Genomic DNA, 22,795 nt, shown 5'->3' on the forward strand with positions numbered 1-22,795 from the left:
GTCTTCAAATATAGGGGTATGTCAGGGTTTTTGACCACGGGCCTAGACAGGAACATATGGATGTCTGAGGCTAACATGGTTTTTTCAGAACCACATTTTTTTTGTACAGAAAAAATACAACCCAACACTTAATGGTGCTTTTTCTAAAATAACCAGATTGTACAAGGAACATATTAGCTCTTGGTGGGAGGTGCAGGGGCTGGAGCATTATATTAAGCAGGGGATTGTACCTAGGGGCCTTCGTATTACCCTTACCCCGGCACACCGTATTAGGAATCCGGAGTTTCTCAAAAAATGGGAAAAGGAGGCTACATCTAGCTCTCTGAAGCTGATGCAGCTACTCCTGGATGAGGAGAGGGTGGTCTTGGAACGGGCAGAACGTGGTCTAACTGAGCAGATTGAAACTACAAAGAAATTTCACTCAGAACCTGAATTCCCTATGAAAGAGGTGCAATTACAAAACACTGTGGAACGTTATCAGTATCAGCTGAAAGATCGTCAGCACAAACAGTTCAATAGGGATTTTCAGGACTTCAGAGATAATAAAGTATATCAGTTTTTGACTAACCCTCCCGTTACCCAGAACACTGACCTCTCATCCACAGATACAGAAGCTTCGGACACAGAGAAGGAAAGGTATCCTAAGAATAGGGGCCGCGGGCGTGGATCTTACAGATCCATGGGACGGGGCAATCGCCCTAGACATAACTCACAGAATCCCCCCCAGACTTTACCTGCACCTTCCTTGGGCTCCCCTTTTTTAGATCAGGGGGTGCACTACCCACTGAGAAGCCGGAACACCTAACAGTAGATACTGCAGGTCCGGCTTCCACGGACAAACGGGTTATAAATTTATCTTCCCGCCCTTTGTCGGTGATTGAGCTAAGGCTACTTAGACGCGGACTCTCTCTCGTTCCAACTAATAAGTTTGATATTTTTCGTTGGACGAGAGACCTCCATCTGTTCGCCCGCAAGCTTAAGTGGCACAAGTTCCATAAACTGAAACATAACATAAACTGAAACATAAACTGAAAGATAAAATGGAAAGTCGTGAATTGGGTATCCCTGTGGAAATCCTGAAGGACGTCCATTTACTTTTTAACCTAGACCACTTACCATCCAACGCTGAAGGGTTGGGTCCCTTCACGTCCCTTAAGAATAAGAGCATAAAAATGCCCCCTATGGGTGATGTTTCCGGTGTTGATGTCTTTTTACAACACACTATCTCTGACCTGTCCACCCTGCGTGCGGTCCCACACAGATTTAACTGCAGTAAAGAGGAGAGGTTAGCCATAAAAACTCTTGAGACAGATAAGAGTATTGTAATAAAACCCTCTGATAAGGGGGGCAATGTAGTTGTGATGGATACATCTTCATATAGAGAAATGTGTCTTGCTGTCCTGATGGATGAAACCGGATATGAGATACTCCCCACTAATCCCACCACTGGGTTACAAGACACATTTTACAGCGAGCAAAAACCGCCAATTTGATTAGTAGTAATGAATTTAATTTTCTCTACCCACGCCATCCAATAACAGCCTCTTTTTATTGCTTACCGAAAGTCCACAAAGGGACCTCCCCCACCAAGGGACGACCGATCATCTCGGGGGTTGGTAGCTTGTCACAAAATTGTGGGATTTATGTGGACAAGGTGCTGCGCCCCTTTGTTTTGTCATTGCCCTCCTATGTGAGGGACACAGGTGATCTGTTGGGTAAACTTGAAGATATCTGTGTAGAACCACGCTGGTTCTTGGCCTCCATAGATGTGGAGGCTCTCTATTCCTCAATCCCACATGATCGGGGCTTGGAGGCCACCAACCATTTCCTCAAAACAAGGGGGCGACAATTTACATTGCATAATGCTTTTACTCTTGAACTGTTGGATTTCATACTCTCAAGCAACTTCTTCCTTTTTGATAATCGGATCTACCACCAGCTCAGGAACACTGCCATGGGCAGTTCGTGTGCACCTTCATATGCAAACTTGCTCCTGGGCTGGTAGGAAGAATCTGTGGTTTTTGGGGAACCATCACTGTGGTTTGTGGATTATATCGCTCTCTGGTCCCGCTACATTGACAATATTTTTTTGTTGTGGAGCGGGCCAGAGAGCGATTTCGATAGGCGTATTCCAGAGCTGAATGTCAATAACTTCAATCTGAGATTTACCTCAGACATTGTCAAGGACCGTCTTCCATTCTTGGATGTTGTCATCTTCAAGGACGAAAAGGGTGGTTTAAGTACGTCCATCTACCGGAAGCCCACCTACACTAACTCCCTCCTTAGGTGGGACAGCTGTCATCCTGTCCCTCTTAAGAGAGGGATACCTACCGGGCAATACTTGAGACTAAAACGCAATTGTTCAGAACTAACTGATTTTAAGTGCCAGGCCAGGGACCTAAGGAATAGGTTTCAGGAGAGGGGGTACCCGGATGGGACCCTCAGACTGGCCTAACAGAAAACAAAGGCACGTACACGTATGGAGTTGCTCCACCCCACGACTAGGAGGGCACACAAATCACAAGATATTGTCCGGGTTATAGGCACTTTTGATGCGGCGGCATCTCAAGTTAGGGGGGTTCTGGCACGTCATTGGGACACCCTATTGATGGACCCAGAGGTTCTTAATCCTTCTGTCTCAGTGACCTTCAGGAGGGGCCACAATTTAAAGGATAGGTTGGTACACAGCTACTTTATCCCTCCTGGGAAGTCCCACACGTGGTTGGACGTGCCTGTGACGGGGTGCTATAGGTGCGGTTATTGTAACTTCTGTAGCTTCTTGTCACAAGGAAAAATTTTCACGGATGAACCCAATGACACTGTCTACCACGTGCGGGATTTTATAAACTGCCGCACTACCGGCGTGGTCTACTTAATAACCTGTATTTGTGGTCTGCGCTATATCGGCAAGACCTTCAGGGAACTGTGTAAGCGCATGGGTGAGCACATTAGTGATATCCGAAACAGCAGGGATACTCCCGTAGCGCGCCATGTGCAGGCTTCCCATAATGGACGTATTTCCTCCATCAGCTTAATGGCCATCGAACATGTTAAGAAACCCGTGCGAGGTGGCGATTGGAACAGACACATTCTGCAAAAAGAATGTTGGTGGACATTTACCTTGAATACAGTTACCCCCTATGGCCTTAACGAGCAATTGAATTTTGGTTGCTTTCTGTGACCCCTATTTGTTCCTTGCCGGTCCCGTGGTCGTTCTCCCTGTTAAATAATATTCCCTTTAATTTTGGTCTACATAGAGGGGTATTTTACACATACTGTTATATCCCCAGCATGTTTGTAGAAGGGTAATTGGGGGTTGTGGTCTCCCAGGACCAGTGAGAATTTTTCTCCTCCTTGTTCCCTCCTCCTACATAAATCTATACTGGGTTTGATTACTCCCTGTGGCCATATCTCTATCAGTATGACCAGCAGGGGGCGTCCCCATATGATGCCCTGCGATCTTGAGGAGATGATGGGCATGGCGTTATGTGCGCTATAGTTGGACGGACTAAACAGATTTAGCCCTGACAGGGCTGCTGATATATTACCTGTCTGCAAGCGCATCAATGCGCGACCGCAGCTGGCTTTGTTCCGATCACGTGACTGGTAGTATGACGCCGGTGTGACGTCGGCGCCTTCTGCCCGATCACGTGATGCGGAAGTTCCTTGCCAGTTTGCGTTCCATCTAGGCCCCAGTACACACATGGGGCCGGATCTATTTGCGCATGCGTGGTGACGTGGTCTCTGATGTTTTGATCACGTGACCGCTAGGTAGAGGCGCATCTTCTGACATCATCAGTAGACGTCTGTCAGCTGACAGAGATTGCCAGAGATGCGTCTCACCTGGCCCCTCTGCCTTTATAATGGGGCAGTTCTGCAGCGTACTCAAGTTGTGTGCAGTAGGTGTTTCTGGGTGATGTAGTGCAATATACACTAACCTGGTACAGCTGACTCTCTGCAAGGGCAGGTATAGGTAGAAATAGTTCGTGACGCCAGTGCCAAGTAAACGGTGGCACGCCGTTTGCGGATGCAGGAATAAATTGAGGAAACGTAGTCTTAAAACAGAACTCCAACTTTAGTAGTTTTCAAGCAGAGACAATATTGGAAACGCAGTTCCTTGGCATACAGTCGATTTTGCAATTCGGTTGATGCAGGCAATTCAGTTACAGCAAGGTGATTACAGAGTGTTGAACACAGGACTTGCAGCACAGGAGCTTGCACTCTAATTCTGTCTGATCCTGGAACATAGCATATCTTCACCAAGGCCCATTAACCTAGTTCTGGCTTTATATCCTTGGCTATAGCTTTAATAAGTACCTCCTCTGTCTTTCTGAGTACCTCTTGCTTTCCTGATCTTTGCCTCTGTCTCTCTCAGCTTCTGGAAACTTCCTCAGGCTCTTGAGCTAACATATTCCTGTTTCTGCATATGGGAATTCAGGAGGGAATCTTCTCCTGGACAGCAGGCTTCAGGCCTGGACTTGTCTCAGACATTGTCTAATCTCCAACTGTAGATTACAGACACTAGACTCCGTCTGCCTTCTACTTCCCTGTCTGGGCTTTATATAAACTAGGGCTCTCTAGCTCCCTCTATTGACTAGAAGCTGGAATGACACCCCTAGCAGGCCTGTACATGCAAGTGTCATAGTAACAGGGAAACACACAGCATTGCATTACATGACATTTTATAAAACTGACATATACCAACTTCTCCATAACTAAGGAGGGACGACAGCACACCAAGTGACACTTTGGTAGTGACGGGTATTACAGTTCCCGTACACTACAGTTCAGCCCCATATGCTGCCGGTTCATCTACCCCTGCAGACACCATTACTTTGGGTTTTTCCTGCACTGGGGTCTACAGCCATATACGCTGACCGCAGCCACCAAACAGTAAGTTACTTCCCCCATCGTCCTTTGTTGGATGCTTGGTGGTGATCGATTGGTTATTTATACTTATGTGTTTTTTTTCTGTCTTTTGTTGTTGTTTTGCAGGCTCAGCCACACACTGACTGCAGCCATTATACAGCTATTCCCTAGCCGTTGGGCCATCACAACGCCCCGTGTCCCCTGAAGAATTTTGGGGCTTATGTTGAGGAAACACGTCAGGACACTTGAGTATTTTCTTGTTTCATTTGACTGGGCTTGTTTGGGGTTTCCTTTTTTCCTACAGCCCTCATCAATGTGTGGTTACAACTGTATTATCCATTGGATACTTGGTCTTTTTTTCACTGGTTAGGGCCGCATTAGGGCCTTCAGTGTAGGATCAGAGCTCCAGTCTGGGCCACCACTTGCGGGGCTTTTTGGACCCCGTCCTTTGGATACACTAATAGGACTAGGACAAGTAGGGATATACTAGGGTCAGTGCACCTACCATGGTAATACCCCACCCTATCCCTCACGTTTTTATTCTTGCCTAGCCCACCACTAGCACCAACGTTGATACCCCAGCCTTACACAGTATCGGTGATACTTGTCACAGGGTTCCGAAGGTGCACTCGGTCCCCCATTGCCCGCAGAACTGTTGCTTAGCTTTTGGAATGAGGTTCTGTGTTTGACCTCATTCCCAGGGCGGCTTTACTAGCTGGGTGGCTCCCTGCTCCTAGTCTGCCTTGAGCGCCGAGCTGATCACTCGGTGCTCGACTGGTTGGTCTGTCGGTCATGTGACGCTGGCCACGTCACATGACCCTCACTCCCCACTATAAATACAGGCAGCCTGCTGGCTACAGGTTGCCTGTTAATTTCTAGGTTCCTGGCTATTTGTTGGACTGCTGAATACTTACCTGATCCTGTTCCCTGACCATCCTTTTGCCTGCTCCTCCTGTACTGCGCTTCCGTCCTGTTATTGTGACCTCGGCTCCCACCTGACTACTCTCTTAGGACTCCTCTTGTACTTCTCTGCTCTCATGGTATTTATGACCCCGGCTTCTCCTGAAAATTCTCTGCTTGCTCCATTTGTACTTTGCAGCTTTCCTGGTATTGACTCGGTCCGTTCACGTCCTGTTGTTTGTCTGTCTGTCATCCCTGCACTTACTCCAAGTTAGGGATTGCCGTCCAGTTGTCCCCTGTCATTAGGACTCGCGAGGCAAGTAGGCAGGGCCAGGGGTAAGGGTGGAGCGCAGTGGTCACTTCCCTCCCCCCTGTGTGTGTGTGTACGCGACCATTACAGATTAACAGGCCCAATAACCACTGTATTATGAATCCTCTGGTGACCCTGACTGACCATGTCTCTAATCTGACGCAGAGGGTGCAGGAGTTAGGGGAAAAACTCTTCTTTTGAGTTAGGGCAAGGTTCTTCCACTCCTCAGGCCTCCAGTCCGCATTTGGAGCCCCAGATTAAGCTCCCAGAACCCTTTTCTGGAGACCGGAGGAAGTTTCTCTCTTTTAAGGAGAGTTGCAAACTTTACTTCCGTTTGCGCCCCGTGTCCTCTGGCCCCGAGAGTCAACGCGTGGGCATTATCATTTCCCGATTACAGGGTGATCCCCAGGACTGGGCGTTCTCTTTACCTGCTGGCACCAGTTGTTTATATTCTGTGGAGGGGTTCTTTCAGGCCTTGGGTACCCTCTATGATGAACCAGACAGGGCTCTAGTAGCCGAGATGGCTCTAAAGGCACTGGTTCAGGGCAATTTACCAGCGGAGGATTATTGCACCCAATTCAGAAGGTGGTGTGTCCCCTCAGGATGGAACGAACCAGCCCTGAAGAGTCAGTTCAGGTCAGGTCTGTCTGATAAATTAAAGGATCTTCTGGTCAGTTATCAACTTCCAGAGACCTTAGAGGAGATGATGACCCTTGTTGTCCGACTTGACCGACGGGTTAGAGAGAGACGACAGGAACAACAGTTCTCTTCCCAGATGGTGGTCCAGCCAGAGGCCTATCCCAGAGACAATGCTGAGGTCTCCACCGAGGAACCCATGCAGGTTGGCATGACCCGAGGGAATCTTCGCCGCAGACGTGGAGAATGCTTTTACTGTGGAGATCCTGACCATTGGATCAACCAGTGTCCTAAGAAGGTCCTCTCTGTCAAGTCTCCTAAGACAAGGCAACCTAAAGACCAGGTACACCCTGAATTTTCTAAATGTAAGCTTTCGGTACCCATTACGATTTCTCTGGGAGTAGATAAATGGCCGGGTAAGGCCTTTATTGATTCTGGCTCAGCGGCTTGCTTCATTGACTCTGAGTATGCTGTAAGATTGGGTATTCCTATGTTTGCCTTACCAACTCCTATCCATGTCATGGCTATTGATGCTACTCCTCTTATTGGTGGTACGGTGAGCTTATGTACCTCGGAGATTTCTCTAACCGTGGGTGTGTGCCACTCAGAGAGATGTTCGCTTGTAGTCCTGGAGAACCTACCTGCTGAGGTGGTACTAGGGTTGCCTTGGCTCCGACTACATAACCCCACTATAGATTGGTCCAATGGGGAGTTGGTGAGATGGGGGCCTAAGTGTGACTCGTGCTTGTCCGTGGTACAGGCTGGGGTCTCAGTAAAGTCTGATACTTTACCCTCTGTTGTTAGAGAATATTCTGATGTATTCTCATCACCAACCCCGGAGGTTCTACCCCCCCATAGACCTTATGATTGTACCATAGAGCTAGTAGAGGGGGCCAAGTTTCCTAAAGGACGAATTTATAATCTTTCTATGCCCGAACGCAAGGCCATGGAAGATTATATTAAGGAGAGCCTTGGTAAAGGGCATATTAGACCTTCTCTCTCTCCTATGGGGGCGGGGTTTTTCTTCGTTAAGAAAAAAGATGGTGGTCTTAGGCCATGTATCGATTACCGGAGATTAAATAAAATCACTGTCCAGAATAGATACTCCCCCCCATTGATTCCGGATTTATTTAACCAGGTTCTGGGGGCAACCTGGTTTTCCAAAATGTACCTGAAAGGGGCATACAATCTATTTCGAATCAAGGAGGGAGACGAATTAGTAGACGGCGTTCAATACTCCGGTAGGACACTTTGAATATCAAGTGATGCCTTTTGGACTCAGCAATGCCCCAGCTGTGTTCCAAAACTTAATGAATGACATTCTTAGGGAGTACTTAGGTAAATTTGTTATTGTCTATCTTGACGACATTTTGATATTCTCTCCTGACTTCGAATCCCATGTGTCTCATGTTAAACAAGTATTAGAGGTGTTGAGGGAGAATCAGCTATCCGCTAAACAAGAGAAATGTGTCTTTGGTGTACAGGAGATTCTGTTTCTAGGGCATGTTCTGACTCCTCACGCCTTCAAGATGGATCCTGGTAAGGTACTAGCAATTAAGGAATGGGTAAGACCTTCATCCTTAAAGGCCTTACAACGGTTCTTAGGTTTCGCCAATTACTATCGTAAATTTATTATGAATTTTTCCGTAATTGCTAAACCGTTGACCGACCTTACTAAGAAAGGGGCGGATTTGGAGAATTGGTCTACTGAGGCCATTTCTTCATTTGAAAAATTAAAAAAGGCATTTAGTAGCGCTCCCATTCTGATCCAGCCTGATCAGGAGAAACCTTTTATTGTGGAGGTGGATGCGTCCGAGGACGGCGTAGGAGCAGTCCTTTCACAAGGTCCTGCTAGCCTCACTAATCTGAGACCATGTGCCTTCTTCTCCAGGAAATTCTCTCCCACGGAGAGAAACTACGACATAGGGAATAGGGAGCTGCTGGCCATTAAATGGGCATTTGAGGAGTGGAGGCATTTCCTGGAGGGGGCAAGACATTGTGTAACTGTTGTCACTGATCATAAAAACCTTATGTTTCTTGAGTCTGCTAAGAGGTTGAATCCCCGTCAAGCCAGATGGGCTCTGTTTTTTACTCGTTTTGATTTTTCCATCACGTTCAGGCCGGGAAGTAAAAATGTGAAGGCGGACGCATTATCTCGGAGCTTCCAGGCTTTTCAACCTACTGAGGTACCACCTGAATCCATCCTACCAGCAAAAATCTTCTTAGCAGCTCTTACCCAGGATATCTCGGCTCGCATTAGGTCTGAACAACATCTGGCACCGGTATCCACCCTAACAGATAAGTTGTTTGTTTCCGTACAATTTCGTCTCCAGCTGTTGGGTGAGTGTCACGATTCTGCCTTTTGTGGACATCCGGGTGTTGAGGGCACTAACGATATTGTTTCTAGATCTTATTGGTGGCCCACTCTAACTAGGGATGTCAAGTCCTACGTGTCAGCCTGTGAGGTTTGTGCCAGGTCCAAGACACCTAGGACTCGCCCTGCTGGTAACCTACGACCCCTACCCATTCCCAGTAGACCCTGGTCCCATATCTCGATGGACTTTATAACTGACCTACCGCTGGCGGAGGGTAAGACTGTGGTTTGGGTAGTGGTCGATAGGTTTAGCAAGATGGTTCATTTCATTCCCCTGTCTAAACTTCCGAATGCTAAAACCCTGGCGTCTATTTTTGTGAGAGAGATTGTTCGTTTACATGGCATCCCGGAAAATATTGTTTCTGACAGGGGTGTGCAGCTTGTGTCCAAATTCTGGAGGGCCTTCTGTCAAAGATGTAAAATTTCATTGTCTTTTTCTTCCGCCTACCATCCTGAGAGTAATGGGCAGACTGAACGCCTTAATCAGTCTGTGGAACAATTCTTGAGGTTGTATGTTGCTGATGACCAGCAATTATGGGTCAAATTCCTTCCGTTGGCTGAATTTGCTTTGAATAACCGTGTCAATTCTTCTGCTGGGGTCTCCCCTTTCTTTTGTAACCATGGTTTTCATCCCCGTTTTCATTCTGGGTCGTCCGTCTCCTCCTCTAACCCTGAAGCGGATAAACTCTCCTCCGAACTGTGCACAGTTTGGCCCCGGGTTCAATCGAACCTAGAAAAGGCTCAATGTTCTCAAAAACTCAAGGCCGATAGGAGACGTTCAAGGGGGGTAAACTTTCAGGTTGGGGATAAAGTATGGTTGTCCTCCAAGAATCTATCTCTCAAGGTAACTTCTAAAAAATTTGCTCCTCGCTTTATTGGACCATATAAGATCACGGAAGTGATAAACCCGGTATCTTTTAGGTTGGAGCTGCCTGAGTCATTCCACATTCATAATGTGTTCCATAAATCTCTGCTTAAAAAATATTTTGAACCGGTAGTACCATCAAAAACCTCGCCTCCGCCGGTTCTTGTTAATGATGCTGTCGAGTATGTGGTGTCTAAAATAGTGGATGTCAGGAAGGTGCGTAATTCCTTGCAGTACCTGATTCACTGGAAGGGGTATGGACCTGAAGAGAGATCTTGGGTACCTGCCAGGGAGGTTCATGCTCCTAGACTTGTTCGTAAATTTCATTTAGAACACCCTGAAAAGCCATCGCCTAAAGTCTTGGGTCCGGTGGCCCCTCGTAAAAGGGGGGGTACTGTCACGGGGTTCCGAAGGTGCACTCGGTCCCCCATTGCCCGCAGAACTGTTGCTTAGCTTTTGGACTGAGGTTCTGTGTTTGACCTCATTCCCAGGGCGGCTTTACTAGCTGGGTGGCTCCCTTCTCCTAGTCTGCCTTGAGCGCCGAGCTGATCACTCGGTGCTCGACTGGTTGGTCTGTCGGTCATGTGACGCTGGCCACGTCACATGACCCTCACTCCCCACTATAAATACAGGCAGCCTGCTGGCTACAGGTTGCCTGTTAATTTCTAGGTTCCTGGCTATTTGTTGGACTGCTGAATACTTACCTGATCCTGTTCCCTGACCATCCTTTTGCCTGCTCCTCCTGTACTGCGCTTCCGTCCTGGTATTGTGACCTCGGCTCCCACCTGACTACTCTCTTAGGACTCCTCTTGTACTTCTCTGCTCTCCTGGTATTTATGACCCCGGCTTCTCCTGACAATTCTCTGCTTGCTCCATTTGTACTTTGCAGCTTTCCTGGTATTGACTCGGTCCTCTAACCTCTAACTTAGAACAAGTTTTCTGACCTATCCCTATATCAATATACCTGAGCCAAATCAGAATGGCTTGTTGGTTCCCCTCCATGCCACGTAGCAGCTGGAGTACATGCCCAGTAGCTACTCACAGCTTCTTATTTTTAAGCCCACTTGTCATTTTTTTTATTTTTAAGTCCACAGTATAACTAAATCTGACATTGTCCAATTAGTTTGGACAGGGCCGGCTCCAGGATCATGTGGGCCCTTGGGCAATAAAGTCTCAGTGGGCCCCCTTACACAGTGGTAACTCTCTGAGTACAGATAATACAGTAGAAAGTGAATACATTTTCAAGTGAATGGGTCCGCATCCGTGATGCACACGGCCGGTGTGCATGAGGCCATAGACACAGAAAGAGGCACACACACAGGGACAGACAGACTGACAGACACACACACAGGGACAGACAGACACACACATTATGGCCCTCAGAATACACCTGGATCTGAATGATAAAACCCCTTAATTGCACCAGATTCCACTCCACTTGAACCCCACTGCCCCTGAGTGCTCCACCTGCCCCCTCATATATGAGCTCCATATGCTTCCCCTCACAAGTTCTGGTTCTCCAGCAGCACATCCTACCACACTCTGCATCTTGCAGGCACACACAGCCCCTCCTCCTTCAACAAGCTGCTGCTGCCGTCAGGGTTTGTCACGTGACCATGAAGGAGCATGTGACCAGTGATGTCACAGAACTCCTTCTAACAACTACATTCTAGCATTGGATCGATCATCTACCGAAACTCCATCTACCCTCTTCTGAGTTCTGGGGCTGCTTACCCCAGCAGTGCACATGGCGAAAATTGTCTGCATTGCTGGGGTAAGCTGCCCTAAAATTCAAAACAGGCAGGACACAGCTGCAGAAGTGAGCGGGCACAGTGGGCCCCCCCAGGAGCAGGGGGCCCCGGCATTTGCCCGGGTTTGCCGGGTGGTGGCGCCGGCCCTGTGTATATACATGAATATATAAAATGATGTAGAACATGAATGAACTAATTAAATTGCATCAAACTAACTCTGGTGTGCCACGAATTTCTTCACTTTGCTACGTGACGATCCTTCGTCCTCCGTGGGCACCCATTACCTAACAGGGTGTGCGGATCTCATTATCCCCTACATTGCCAAAGCTTTGGCCTGATAGGAATTAATTTGAAAGCGTCCGATATGTCTGCTTTAGACAGAGCTGTGCCAGGACCTGCTACTAGAATGAGAGCAATCGCTTGATCAATGGAAGCATATACCATACTGACTTCCTCGGCGGGTATAAGGGAATTTAGGCTTGGAACATGTGCACCGTGAGGAGCTGACAGATCAAAGATCAGCCTTTCTTTTTTACTGAATTTGCCCGTGACCACCCCTATCGGACTAACTCTCCAGCGCTCAAATGAGGATGCTGAAAAAGGGCTGTTTGGACACATCTGTTTGATAACATCCAAGTTAACTATTTATTCATACATTTTCCAGAGAAAGAACAGAAGAAAAGCACAATGCAGATGGGAGGGTAGAGCAGAGAGAATGACAGAGCCAGGGACCTTTCCGTTTAAAGCATGGGTTATCCTAGGTTATTGAAATACTCCTAGGACTTTATCCCTAGGATATAATCTTACGATTGTAAAGTGTATGAACATTTCTGGCATCTGATTTGTTCCCATTGTGCAACACTACAGTTGTCTATATAAGCAAGGTACAGCAGAAGAGAGCTGCCAGTCCTCACCTCACCTGACCTTACTTCACACTAGTAAAAGATGACTGATTCTAAGCAAACAGGTAAAAATGATCGTCAAGTATTGATGGAAATCATACATTCAACTACCAAAACTTCACCTGAAGACTTGCTGTTCAATTATAAGGGCACGGTGTATCCAAGTGTTCTTTGCAGTGTGGAGATGTTTCAAGCTCTGGAAACTTTTGAAGCAAGAGAAGATGATTTATTGATTGCAACCTATCCCAAAAACGGTAAGTAGTGTTAGAATAATAGTGATATTAGGAATTTGTTTCCAGCTAAAGAGCATTTTCTGATAATAACCTGTATAGTATTATATAAGGTCACATAAGCAAAAAGTCCAATATATTGACACTATTGACACTAAATATGTAAACATATTTGAACATTTCCTTTTCACATACCTTTGTAGTACATTTATATATACACTGCTCAAAAAAATAAAGGGAACACTTAAACAACACAATGTAACTCCAAGTCAATCACACTTCTGTGAAATCAAACTGTCCACTTAGGAAGCAACACTGAGTGACAATCAATTTCACATGCTGTTGTGCAAATGGGATAGACAACAGGTGGAAATTATAGGCAATTAGCAAGACACCCCCAATAAAGAAGTGGTTCTGCAGGTGGTGACCACAGACCACTTCTCAGTTCCTATGCTTCCTGGCTGATGTTTTGGTCACTTTTGAATGCTGGCGGTGCTTTCACTCTAGTGGTAGCATGAGACGGAGTCTACAACCCACACAAGTGGCTCAGGTAGTGCAGTTTATCCAGGATGGCACATCAATGCGAGCTGTGGCAAGAAGGTTTGCTGTGTCTGTCAGTGTAGTGTCCAGAGCATGGAGGCGCTACCAGGAGACAGGCCAGTACATCAGGAGACGTGGAGGAGGCCGTAGGAGGGCAACAACCCAGCAGCAGGACCACTACCTCCGCCTTTGTGCAAGGAGGAACAGGAGGAGCACTGCCAGAGCCCTGCAAAATGACCTCCAGCAGGCCACAAATGTGCATGTGTCTGCTCAAACGGTCAGAAACAGACTCCATGAGGGTGATATGAGGGCCCGACGTCCACAGGTGGGGGTTGTGCTTACAGCCCAACACTGTGCAGGACGTTTGGCATTTGCCAGAGAACACCACTGGCGCCCTGTGCTCTTCACAGATGAAAGCAGGTTCACACTGAGCACATGTGACAGACGTGACAGAGTCTTGAGACGCCGTGGAGAACGTTCTGCTGCCTGCAACATCCTCCAGCATGACCGGTTTGGCATTGGGTCAGTAATGGTGTGGGGTGGCATTTCTTTGGAGGGCCGCACAGCCCTCCATGTGCTCACCAGAGGTAGCCTAACTGCCAATAGGTACCGAGATGAGATCCTCAGACCCCTTGTGAGACCATATGCTGGTGCGGTTGGCCCTGGGTTCCTCCTAATGCAAGACAATGCTAGACCTCATGTGGCCGGAGTGTGTCAGCAGTTCCTGCAAGACGAAGGCATTGATGCTATGGACTGGCCCGCCCGTTCCCCAGACCTGAATCCAATTGAGCACATCTGGGACATCATGTCTCGCTCTATCCTCCAACGTCACGTTGCACCACAGACTGTCCAGGAGTTGGCAGATGCTTTAGTCCAGGTCTGGGAGGAGATCCCTCAGGAGACCGTCCGCCACCTCATCAGGAGCATGCACAGGCGTTGTAGGGAGGTCATAAAGGCACGTGGAGGCCACACACACTACTGAGCCTCATTTTGTCTTGTTTTAAGGACATTACATCAAAGTTGGATCAGCCTCTAGTGTGTTTTTCCACTTTAATTTTGAGTGTGACTCCAAATCCAGACCTCCATGGGTTGAAAAATTTGATTTCCATTTTTTTATTTTTGTGTGATTTTGTTGACAGCACATTCAACTATGTTAAGAACAAAGTATTTCAGAAGAATATTTAATTAATTCAGATCTAGGATGTGTTATTTTTGTGTTCCCTTTATTTTTTTGAGCAGTGTATATATAATTATAATAATGCTAAAATATGGCAGATTAAATGAAATTTACAACAGGCTTAAAAGGTTTTTCCAAGATTTTAATACTGATGACCTATTCTCTGGATAGGTCATCAGTATATGATTTGTGGGGGGTCCAACACCCGGGACCCCTGCCAGTCAGCAGTTTGAGAAGGCAGTGGCTCTTCTTCGAGCACCCCGACCTTCTCTGTGCTCACCAATTACGGCGCCATACATTGTATAGCAGCTCAGCTCTATTCACTTCTTTGCAGCTGAGGTACACCTCAAAACAAATTAGAAAAATATCTTAAAATGAAAATGCTAAAAAAAACAAGGTCACAGTAGCTACAATAGGTCCCCTAAATAATGGTATCGGAGGGTATGTTCACTGTTAGCTCTGTATATACAAAAGAAGACGAAGAAGCTGATGTTGGTGGTGCCAGGGCTGTTAAATGATCCAGTAATATACAAAATTGGCTAACTGTAGATATGGTCCAAGCTAAGTTAAGTATGGTAAATGTGAACAAGGCTCTGGGTCCAGATAGATTACACCAATAGTTCTTAATTATTGCTATGATTGTTAGCGATCTTCTAGTGACTGGCACAATGCAAATGTGTAGGACTGTGTCCAGAGAGTTGTGGTAAATGGTGGTGTTCCACAAGGTTTAGTGCTGGGCCGACCTATTATTTAACTTCTTTTAATTATTATTATTATATATTTTTTTTAATTAAAGATGTTGAGGGGATTAATAGTACTGTTTCTATTTTGCAGATGACACCAAGCTATGTAGTACTGTGCAGTGTATGGAAGATGTCCATAAACTACAAGCTGACCTGGACGCTCTTAGTATTTAGAAATTCACTAGGCAAATGATATTCAATGTGGATAAATGTAAAGTTATGCATCTGTGTACAAATAACCTACATACATTTAACACTTGGAGAGTCCCTAACGAGAAGGATTTGGGTGTACTTGATCATAGACTAATTAACATGCAATATCAATTAGCTCTCTCTAAGGCTAGCAGGATATTCTCATGTATTAAACAAGGCATGGACTCATGGGAGAAGGATGTAATATTACTACTTTACAAAGCTTTCGTGCACCCTCACCTGGAATATGCAGTTTAGTTCTGGGCACCAGTCCAAAGATAGGATTCTCTGGAGCTGGAAAAAGTACAAAGGAGAGCAACTAAACTGATAAGGGGCATAAATGATCTAAGGCTACTTTCACATTAGCGTTAGCCTTCTCTGGCAGGCTGCCCCGGCAAGTGAACAGCTTGCCGGATCTGTGCTTCCGCTAGTGCATGCTTGCCGCCGACTATAATGGGGGCGGGCCGGAGGTCCGGTGGCAGCACGGCAAACATGCCGAGAGGTGCCCGGAATAAAACTACAACATGCCGAGAAATGGTCGGAATAAAAGTACGACATGTCATCGTTTTCTTCCGGCTGCCTCTTGGCATGTTTGCCATGTGGACCTCCGACGGCACAGTGCACTAGCTGCAGCACGGATCCGGAAGGCTGTTCACCCACCGGAACAGCCTGCCGGAGAAGGCTGCCGCTAATGTGAAAGTAGCCTTAGTGGTGATGAGATATTAAAGGAGTTACATTTATGTAGTCTTGAGAAGAGGAAGGGGGGTATGATTAACCTATACAAGTATATAAATGGCCAGTACAAAAAATATGGTGAAAAGCAGTTCCATGTAAAATCCCCTGAAAAGTCAAGGGGCACTGCCTCTGTCTGTAGAAGAGAAGGCTCAGTGTTCAGAGAAGTCAAGGCTTCTTTACAGTAAGAAGTGTAAATCTGTGGAACAGTCTACCTCAGGAAGTGGTCACAGCAGGAACAGTGGAAAGAAAAAAAAAAAAAGCTTAGATGAATTCTTAGAAAATAAATAATATTAATGGTTAGGTATATGTATAGAAGTCTGGACCTGACTCCTGTTTCCAGTATAAAACTTCAGGAAAATCTGTCATAATTTTTTTTACTGCCCTAACTAAGGGCAGCATAAATTAGTGATGGATCCCCTTAGCAAAATGCTAGATCACGTTTTTAAATGGTTACTAATTTTTCAGAGAACTTTTCATAAATCAATAGTACAAGCAACTATAGAAAACTTTGTATTGTATGTTAGCAGAGAAAAATAATTATTTGACTGTTTTCAGCTGTTTTCTTCCCCCCTCCTTCCTAAACACTTTCTCTCTGAAATTTCTACTGAATCCATATTGAGATAAAGCACCTCAAAGACATATTAGATTACACATTTCAATAGAAGTCTATGTGAAGGGAGGGGAAAAGTGAGCCAGAGCAAGATGACACAGGAGAGCCAGAGAGACAGCATCAGGTAAATAACCAGTTTCTATCTCAGCCCTAGTGCTTTATTCGCATCATTACTGGTCAGTACTTCTCTATAATGTCCTACATGATCCTGGGGCTGCATCTGAGTCAGTGAAAGAAAGTTTGAGTAAGTTAGAATTAAAAAAGAGTAACTGCAAGCTAAAGATACATCAAACAGATGACAAAACTGCTAAAAATGTTAGATACAGGCAGGGGCGTTGCTAGGTTAAAACATTCGGGGCCTGGGCCCCTGATGTTTTGTCCCAGGCCCCGAATGTCCTACCTGCCAGCTAGATACAACTGTATTGTATAACTGTATCGACGGCAATACAATTGAATCTAATGCACTGGAAGAGCTGAAGGACCTGTGATGACATCACAGGTCATGTGACCAGTAAAACAGGCAGTGGTTGAGAAGGACCTATGATGATGTCACCATCATGTGACCAGTGCAGGAGAGGACGGCAGTGAAGAGAAGAAGACCTGGGGGAAGAAGCTGTGGTGTCTGCTACAGGAGGTGAGGTAATTGAAGGGAGAGGCAGAGCAATGCTGGGAGTTGTGGTTATTTAACTGGGACTGTATGTTAGGGCTGAAGGGAGGGATGTTATTTACATGGAACTGTGTGTTGGAGGTGGCTGGGGAGGGAGTCATGTTATTTACATGGGACTGTATGTTGATGGCAGCTGTGGGAGGGAGTGATGTTATTTACATGGGACTGAATGTTGGAGGGGGCTAGGGTAGGGTGAATCATGTTATTTAGGGCGGGTTCAAATAACAGTATCCATAAGACGGAAGTCAAAATGGAAGCCTTTTAGAGGCATTCCATTTGATCCTTCATAATACAAGTCTATGGGCAGCATAACGGATCCGCCCTGATTTCCATTATGCATGAGTCCAGTCCTGCATAATGGAAACCAGACGGATCTATTATGCTGCCCATATACTTGTATTATGACGGAATGCAAAACAGAAGCCTTTAAAAGGTATTCCGTTTTGCTTTCCGTCATAATAGAAGTCTATGGAAATAATAATGGATTCATCTGGTTTCCGTTGTGCAGAACAGAAAAAAAAAAATCCTGTCAACAGAGCTTTGTTTTCCATCTTGCATAACGGGAACCAGACATATCCGTTATGATTGCCCATAGACTTCTATTATGACGGATCAAAACGGAATGCCTCTTAAAGGCTTCCGTTTTGACTTCTGTCTTATAGATTCCGTTATTTTCCGTTATAACCATGTTATAACGGGAAACAAAAACGGAATCCATAACAGTCATGTGAACCTGCCCTTACATGGGACTGTATGTTGGAGGTGGCTGTGGGAGGGAGTGATGTTATTTAGATAGGACTGTATGTCGGAGATGGCTGTGGGAGGGAGTGATGCTATTTACATGGGACTGAATGTTGAGGGGGCAATGTTATTTACATGGGACTGTATTTTGAAGGTGGCTGGTGGGGGAAAATTATGTTATTTACATGGGACTGAATGTTAAGGGGGTGATGTTATTTACATGGGACTTAATGTTGAGGGGGTGATGTTTACATGGCATTGCATGTTGGAGGCAGCTGGGGAGGGGTGATATTATTTACTTGGGACTGTATGTTAAAGGCGGCTGGGGAGGAGGTGATGTTATTTACATAGGACTGTATTTTGGAGGGGGCTGTAGATATAGAGGAATGTTATTTACATGGGACTGTATATTGGAGGAGGCTAGAGAGATAGTGTGATGTTATTTACATGGGACTCTATGGCGGAGGGAGGGAAATAGTGTATTTACATAGGACTGTATTTTGGAGGGGCTGGAGAGATGGTGTGATGTTATATACATGGGACTGTATGGTGGAGGGAGGTATATAACTGCAGGGGGCATTATAAATACTGGGGGCACTTGAGGGTGAGCATTATAACAGTAGCGGGCAGTATAAATACTGGGGGCACTGTAGGGATATTATAAATCCAGGGGATATTATAGGTGTTCTTATAACTACTGGGGATTCTAGAGGAGGGACTTTAGATCTGCTTTATTTCTACTAAGAGCACCATGGGGGCCCTTATTACTAGTTCAGAGGTCTGTAGATTGCTTTATTACCACTGGAGGATCAATATGGGGCCTTATTTCTACTGGGGGCTCTTTGAGATTATTATTATTACTGGAGGGCTCTTCTATGAATGGGGGCACTCTTGGGGATCATTATAACAGTTGGGAGCACTGTAGGGGGCAGTATTACTAATGGAGGCATTCTTGGGGTGCATTATCACTGTTGGGGGCACTGTAGGGGGCAGTATTACTAATGAGGGCATTCTAGAAGGGAATTACTATTGGTGGGACTATGAGGAGCACTATTACTATGGTAGCACTCATATTTCTTCAGAATTGTATTTGGGGGTATTGGGGAGCACAGCTAGCAGCTGGATAACACTGTAGGGACGCAAGGTTGGGAGATGATGATAGAAATATGAGGATGTTAACCACCTCAGCCCCCAGTGCTTAAACACCCTGAAAGACCAGGCCACTTTTTACACTTCTGACCTACACTACTTTCACCATTTATTGCTCGGTCATGCAACTTACCACCCAAATGAATTTTACCTCCTTTTCTTCTCACTAATAGAGCTTTCATTTGGTAGTATTTCATTGCTGCTGACATTTTTACTTTTTTTGTTATTAATCGAAATTTAACGATTTTTTTGCAAAAAAATGACATTTTTCACTTTCAGTTGTAAAATTTTGCAAAAAAAAACGACATCCATATATAAATTTTGCTCTAAATTTATTGTTCTACATGTCTTTGATAAAAAAAAATGTTTTGGTAAAAAAAAAATGGTTTGGGTAAAAGTTATAGCGTTTACAAACTATGGTACAAAAATGTGAATTTCCGCTTTTTGAAGCAGCTCTGACTTTCTGAGCACCTGTCATGTTTCCTGAGGTTCTACAATGCCCAGACAGTACAAACACCCCACAAATGACCCCATTTCGGAAATTACACACCCTAAGGTATTCGCTGATGGGCATAGTGAGTTCTAGGAACTTGCCAAGCCCCTCACGGAATACCTTGGGGTGTCTTCTTTCCAAAATGGGGTCACTTGTGGGGTAGTTATACTGCCCTGGCATTCTAGGGGCCCAAATGTGTGGTAAGGAGTTTGAAATCAAATTCTGTAAAAAATGACCTGTGAAATCCGAAAGGTGCTCTTTGGAATATGGGCCCCTTTGCCCACCTAGGCTGCAAAAAAGTGTCACACATCTGGTATCTCTGTATTCAGGAGAAGTTGAGGAATGTGTTTTGGGGTTTCTTTTTACATACAGTATACCCATGCTGGGTGAGAGAAATATCTTGGTCAAATGCCAACAATGACAGGGGGGTGATCAGGGAGTCTATATGGGGTGATAACCACAGTCATTGATCATGCCCCTGTAAGGCTTCATTCAGACGTCCGGATGCGTTTTGCGGATCCGATCCATCTATCAGTGCATCCGTAAAAATCATGCGGACATCTGAATGGAGCTTTACAGGGGGGTGATCAATGACAGGGGTGTAATCAATGACAGGGGGGTGATCAGGGAGTCTATATGGGGTGATAACCACAGTCATTGATCATGCCCCTGTAAGGCTTCATTCAGACGTCCGGATGCGTTTTGCGGATCCGATCCATCTATCAGTGCATCCGTAAAAATCATGCGGACATCTGAATGGAGCTTTACAGGGGGGTAATCAATGACAGGGGGGTGATCAGGGAGTCTATATGGGGTGATCACCACAGTCATTGATCATGCCCCTGTAAGGCTTCATTCAGACGTCCGGATGCGTTTTGCGGATCCGATCCATCTATCAGTGGATCCGTAAAAATCATGCGGACGTCTGAATGGAGCTTTACAGGGGGGTAATCAATGACAGGGGGGTAATCAATGACAGGGGGGTGATCAGGGAGTCTATATGGGGTGATCACCACAGTCATTGATCACGCCCCTGTAAGGCTTCATTCAGACGTCCGGATGCGTTTTGCGGATCCGATCCATCTATCAGTGGAATCGTAAAAATCATGCGGACGTCTGAATGGAGCTTTACAGGGGGGTAATCAATGACAGGGGGATAATCAATGACAGGGGGTGATCAGGGAGTCTATATGGGGTGATCACCACAGTCATTGATCACGCCCCTGTAAGGCTTCATTCAGACGTCCGGATGCGTTTTGCGGATCCGATCCATCTATCAGTGCATCCGTAAAAATCATGCGGACATCTGAATGGAGCTTTACAGGGGGTTGATCAATGACAGGGGTGTAATCGATGACAGGGGGGTGATCAGGGAGTCTATATGGGGTGATAACCACAGTCATTGATCACGTCCCTCTAAGGCTTCATTCAGACGTCCGTATGCGTTTTGCGGATCCGATCCATCTATCAGTGCATCCGTAAAAATCATGCGGACATCTGAATGGAGCTTTACAGGGGGGTGATCAGGGAGTCTATATGGGGTGATCACCACAGTCATTGATCATGCCCCTGTAAGGCTTCATTCAGACGTCCGGATGCGTTTTGCGGATCCGATCCATCTATCAGTGCATCCGTAAAAATCATGCGGACATCTGAATGGAGCTTTACAGGGGGGTGATCAATGACAGGGGTGTAATCAATGACAGGGGGGTGATCAGGGAGTCTATATGGGGTGATCACCACAGTCATTGATCATGCCCCTGTAAGGCTTCATTCAGACGTCCGGATGCGTTTTGCGGATCCGATCCATCTATTAGTGGATCCGTAAAAATCATGCGGACGTCTGAATGGAGCTTTACAGGGGGGTAATCAATGACAGGGGGGTGATCAGGGAGTCTATATGGGGTGATCACCACAGTCATTGATCACGCCCCTGTAAGGCTTCATTCAGACGTCCGGATGCGTTTTGCGGATCCGATCCATCTATCAGTGGATCCGTAAAAATCATGCGGACGTCTGAATGGAGCTTTACAGGGGGGTGATCAGGGAGTCTATATGGGGTGATCACCACAGTCATTGATCATGCCCCTGTAAGGCTTCATTCAGACGTCCGGATGCGTTTTGCGGATCCGATCCATCTATCAGTGCATCCGTAAAAATCATGCGGACATCTGAATGGAGCTTTACAGGGGGGTGATCAGGGAGTCTATATGGGGTGATCACCACAGTCATTGATCATGCCCCTGTAAGGCTTCATTCAGACGTCCGGATGCGTTTTGCGGATCCGATCCATCTATCAGTGCATCCGTAAAAATCATGCGGACATCTGAATGGAGCTTTACAGGGGGGTAATCAATGACAGGGGGGTAATCAATGACAGGGGGGTGATCAGGGAGTCTATATGGGGTGATCACCACAGTCATTGATCATGCCCCTGTAAGGCTTCATTCAGACGTCCGGATGCGTTTTGCGGATCCGATCCATCTACCAGTGGATCCGTAAAAATCATGCGGACGTCTGAATGGAGCTTTACAGGGGGGTAATCAATGACAGGGGGGTAATCAATGACAGGGGGGTGATCAGGGAGTCTATATGGGGTGATCACCACAGTCATTGATCACGCCCCTGTAAGGCTTCATTCAGACGTCCGGATGCGTTTTGCGGATCCGATCCATCTATCAGTGGATCCGTAAAAATCATGCGGACGTCTGAATGGAGCTTTACAGGGGGTTAATCAATGACAGGGGGGTAATCAATGACAGGGGGGTGATCAGGGAGTCTATATGGGGTGATCACCACAGTCATTGATCACGCCCCTGTAAGGCTTCATTCAGACGTCCGGATGCGTTTTGCGGATCCGATCCATCTATCAGTGGATCCGTAAAAATCATGCGGACGTCTGAATGGAGCT

At 46.1% G+C, this 22,795-nt stretch overlaps 1 protein-coding gene across 1 annotated transcript in view; it reads left to right on the plus strand.

The window, feature by feature from the left end:
* The first annotated feature begins 12,619 nt into the window (after nucleotides 1–12,619).
* Nucleotides 12,620–22,795, plus strand: part of LOC120998717 (sulfotransferase 6B1-like) — a 168,331-nt gene continuing 158,155 nt past the window's right edge. Inside the window, exon 1 of the mRNA XM_040429508.1 lies at nucleotides 12,620–12,861. Coding sequence (XP_040285442.1) covers nucleotides 12,651–12,861 — 211 coding nt within the window. The 5' untranslated portion in view covers nucleotides 12,620–12,650. The remainder of the gene's footprint in view (nucleotides 12,862–22,795) is intronic.

This window comes from Bufo bufo, chromosome 4 (assembly GCF_905171765.1).
Source record: "Bufo bufo chromosome 4, aBufBuf1.1, whole genome shotgun sequence".
Lineage (NCBI taxonomy): Eukaryota > Metazoa > Chordata > Amphibia > Anura > Bufonidae > Bufo > Bufo bufo.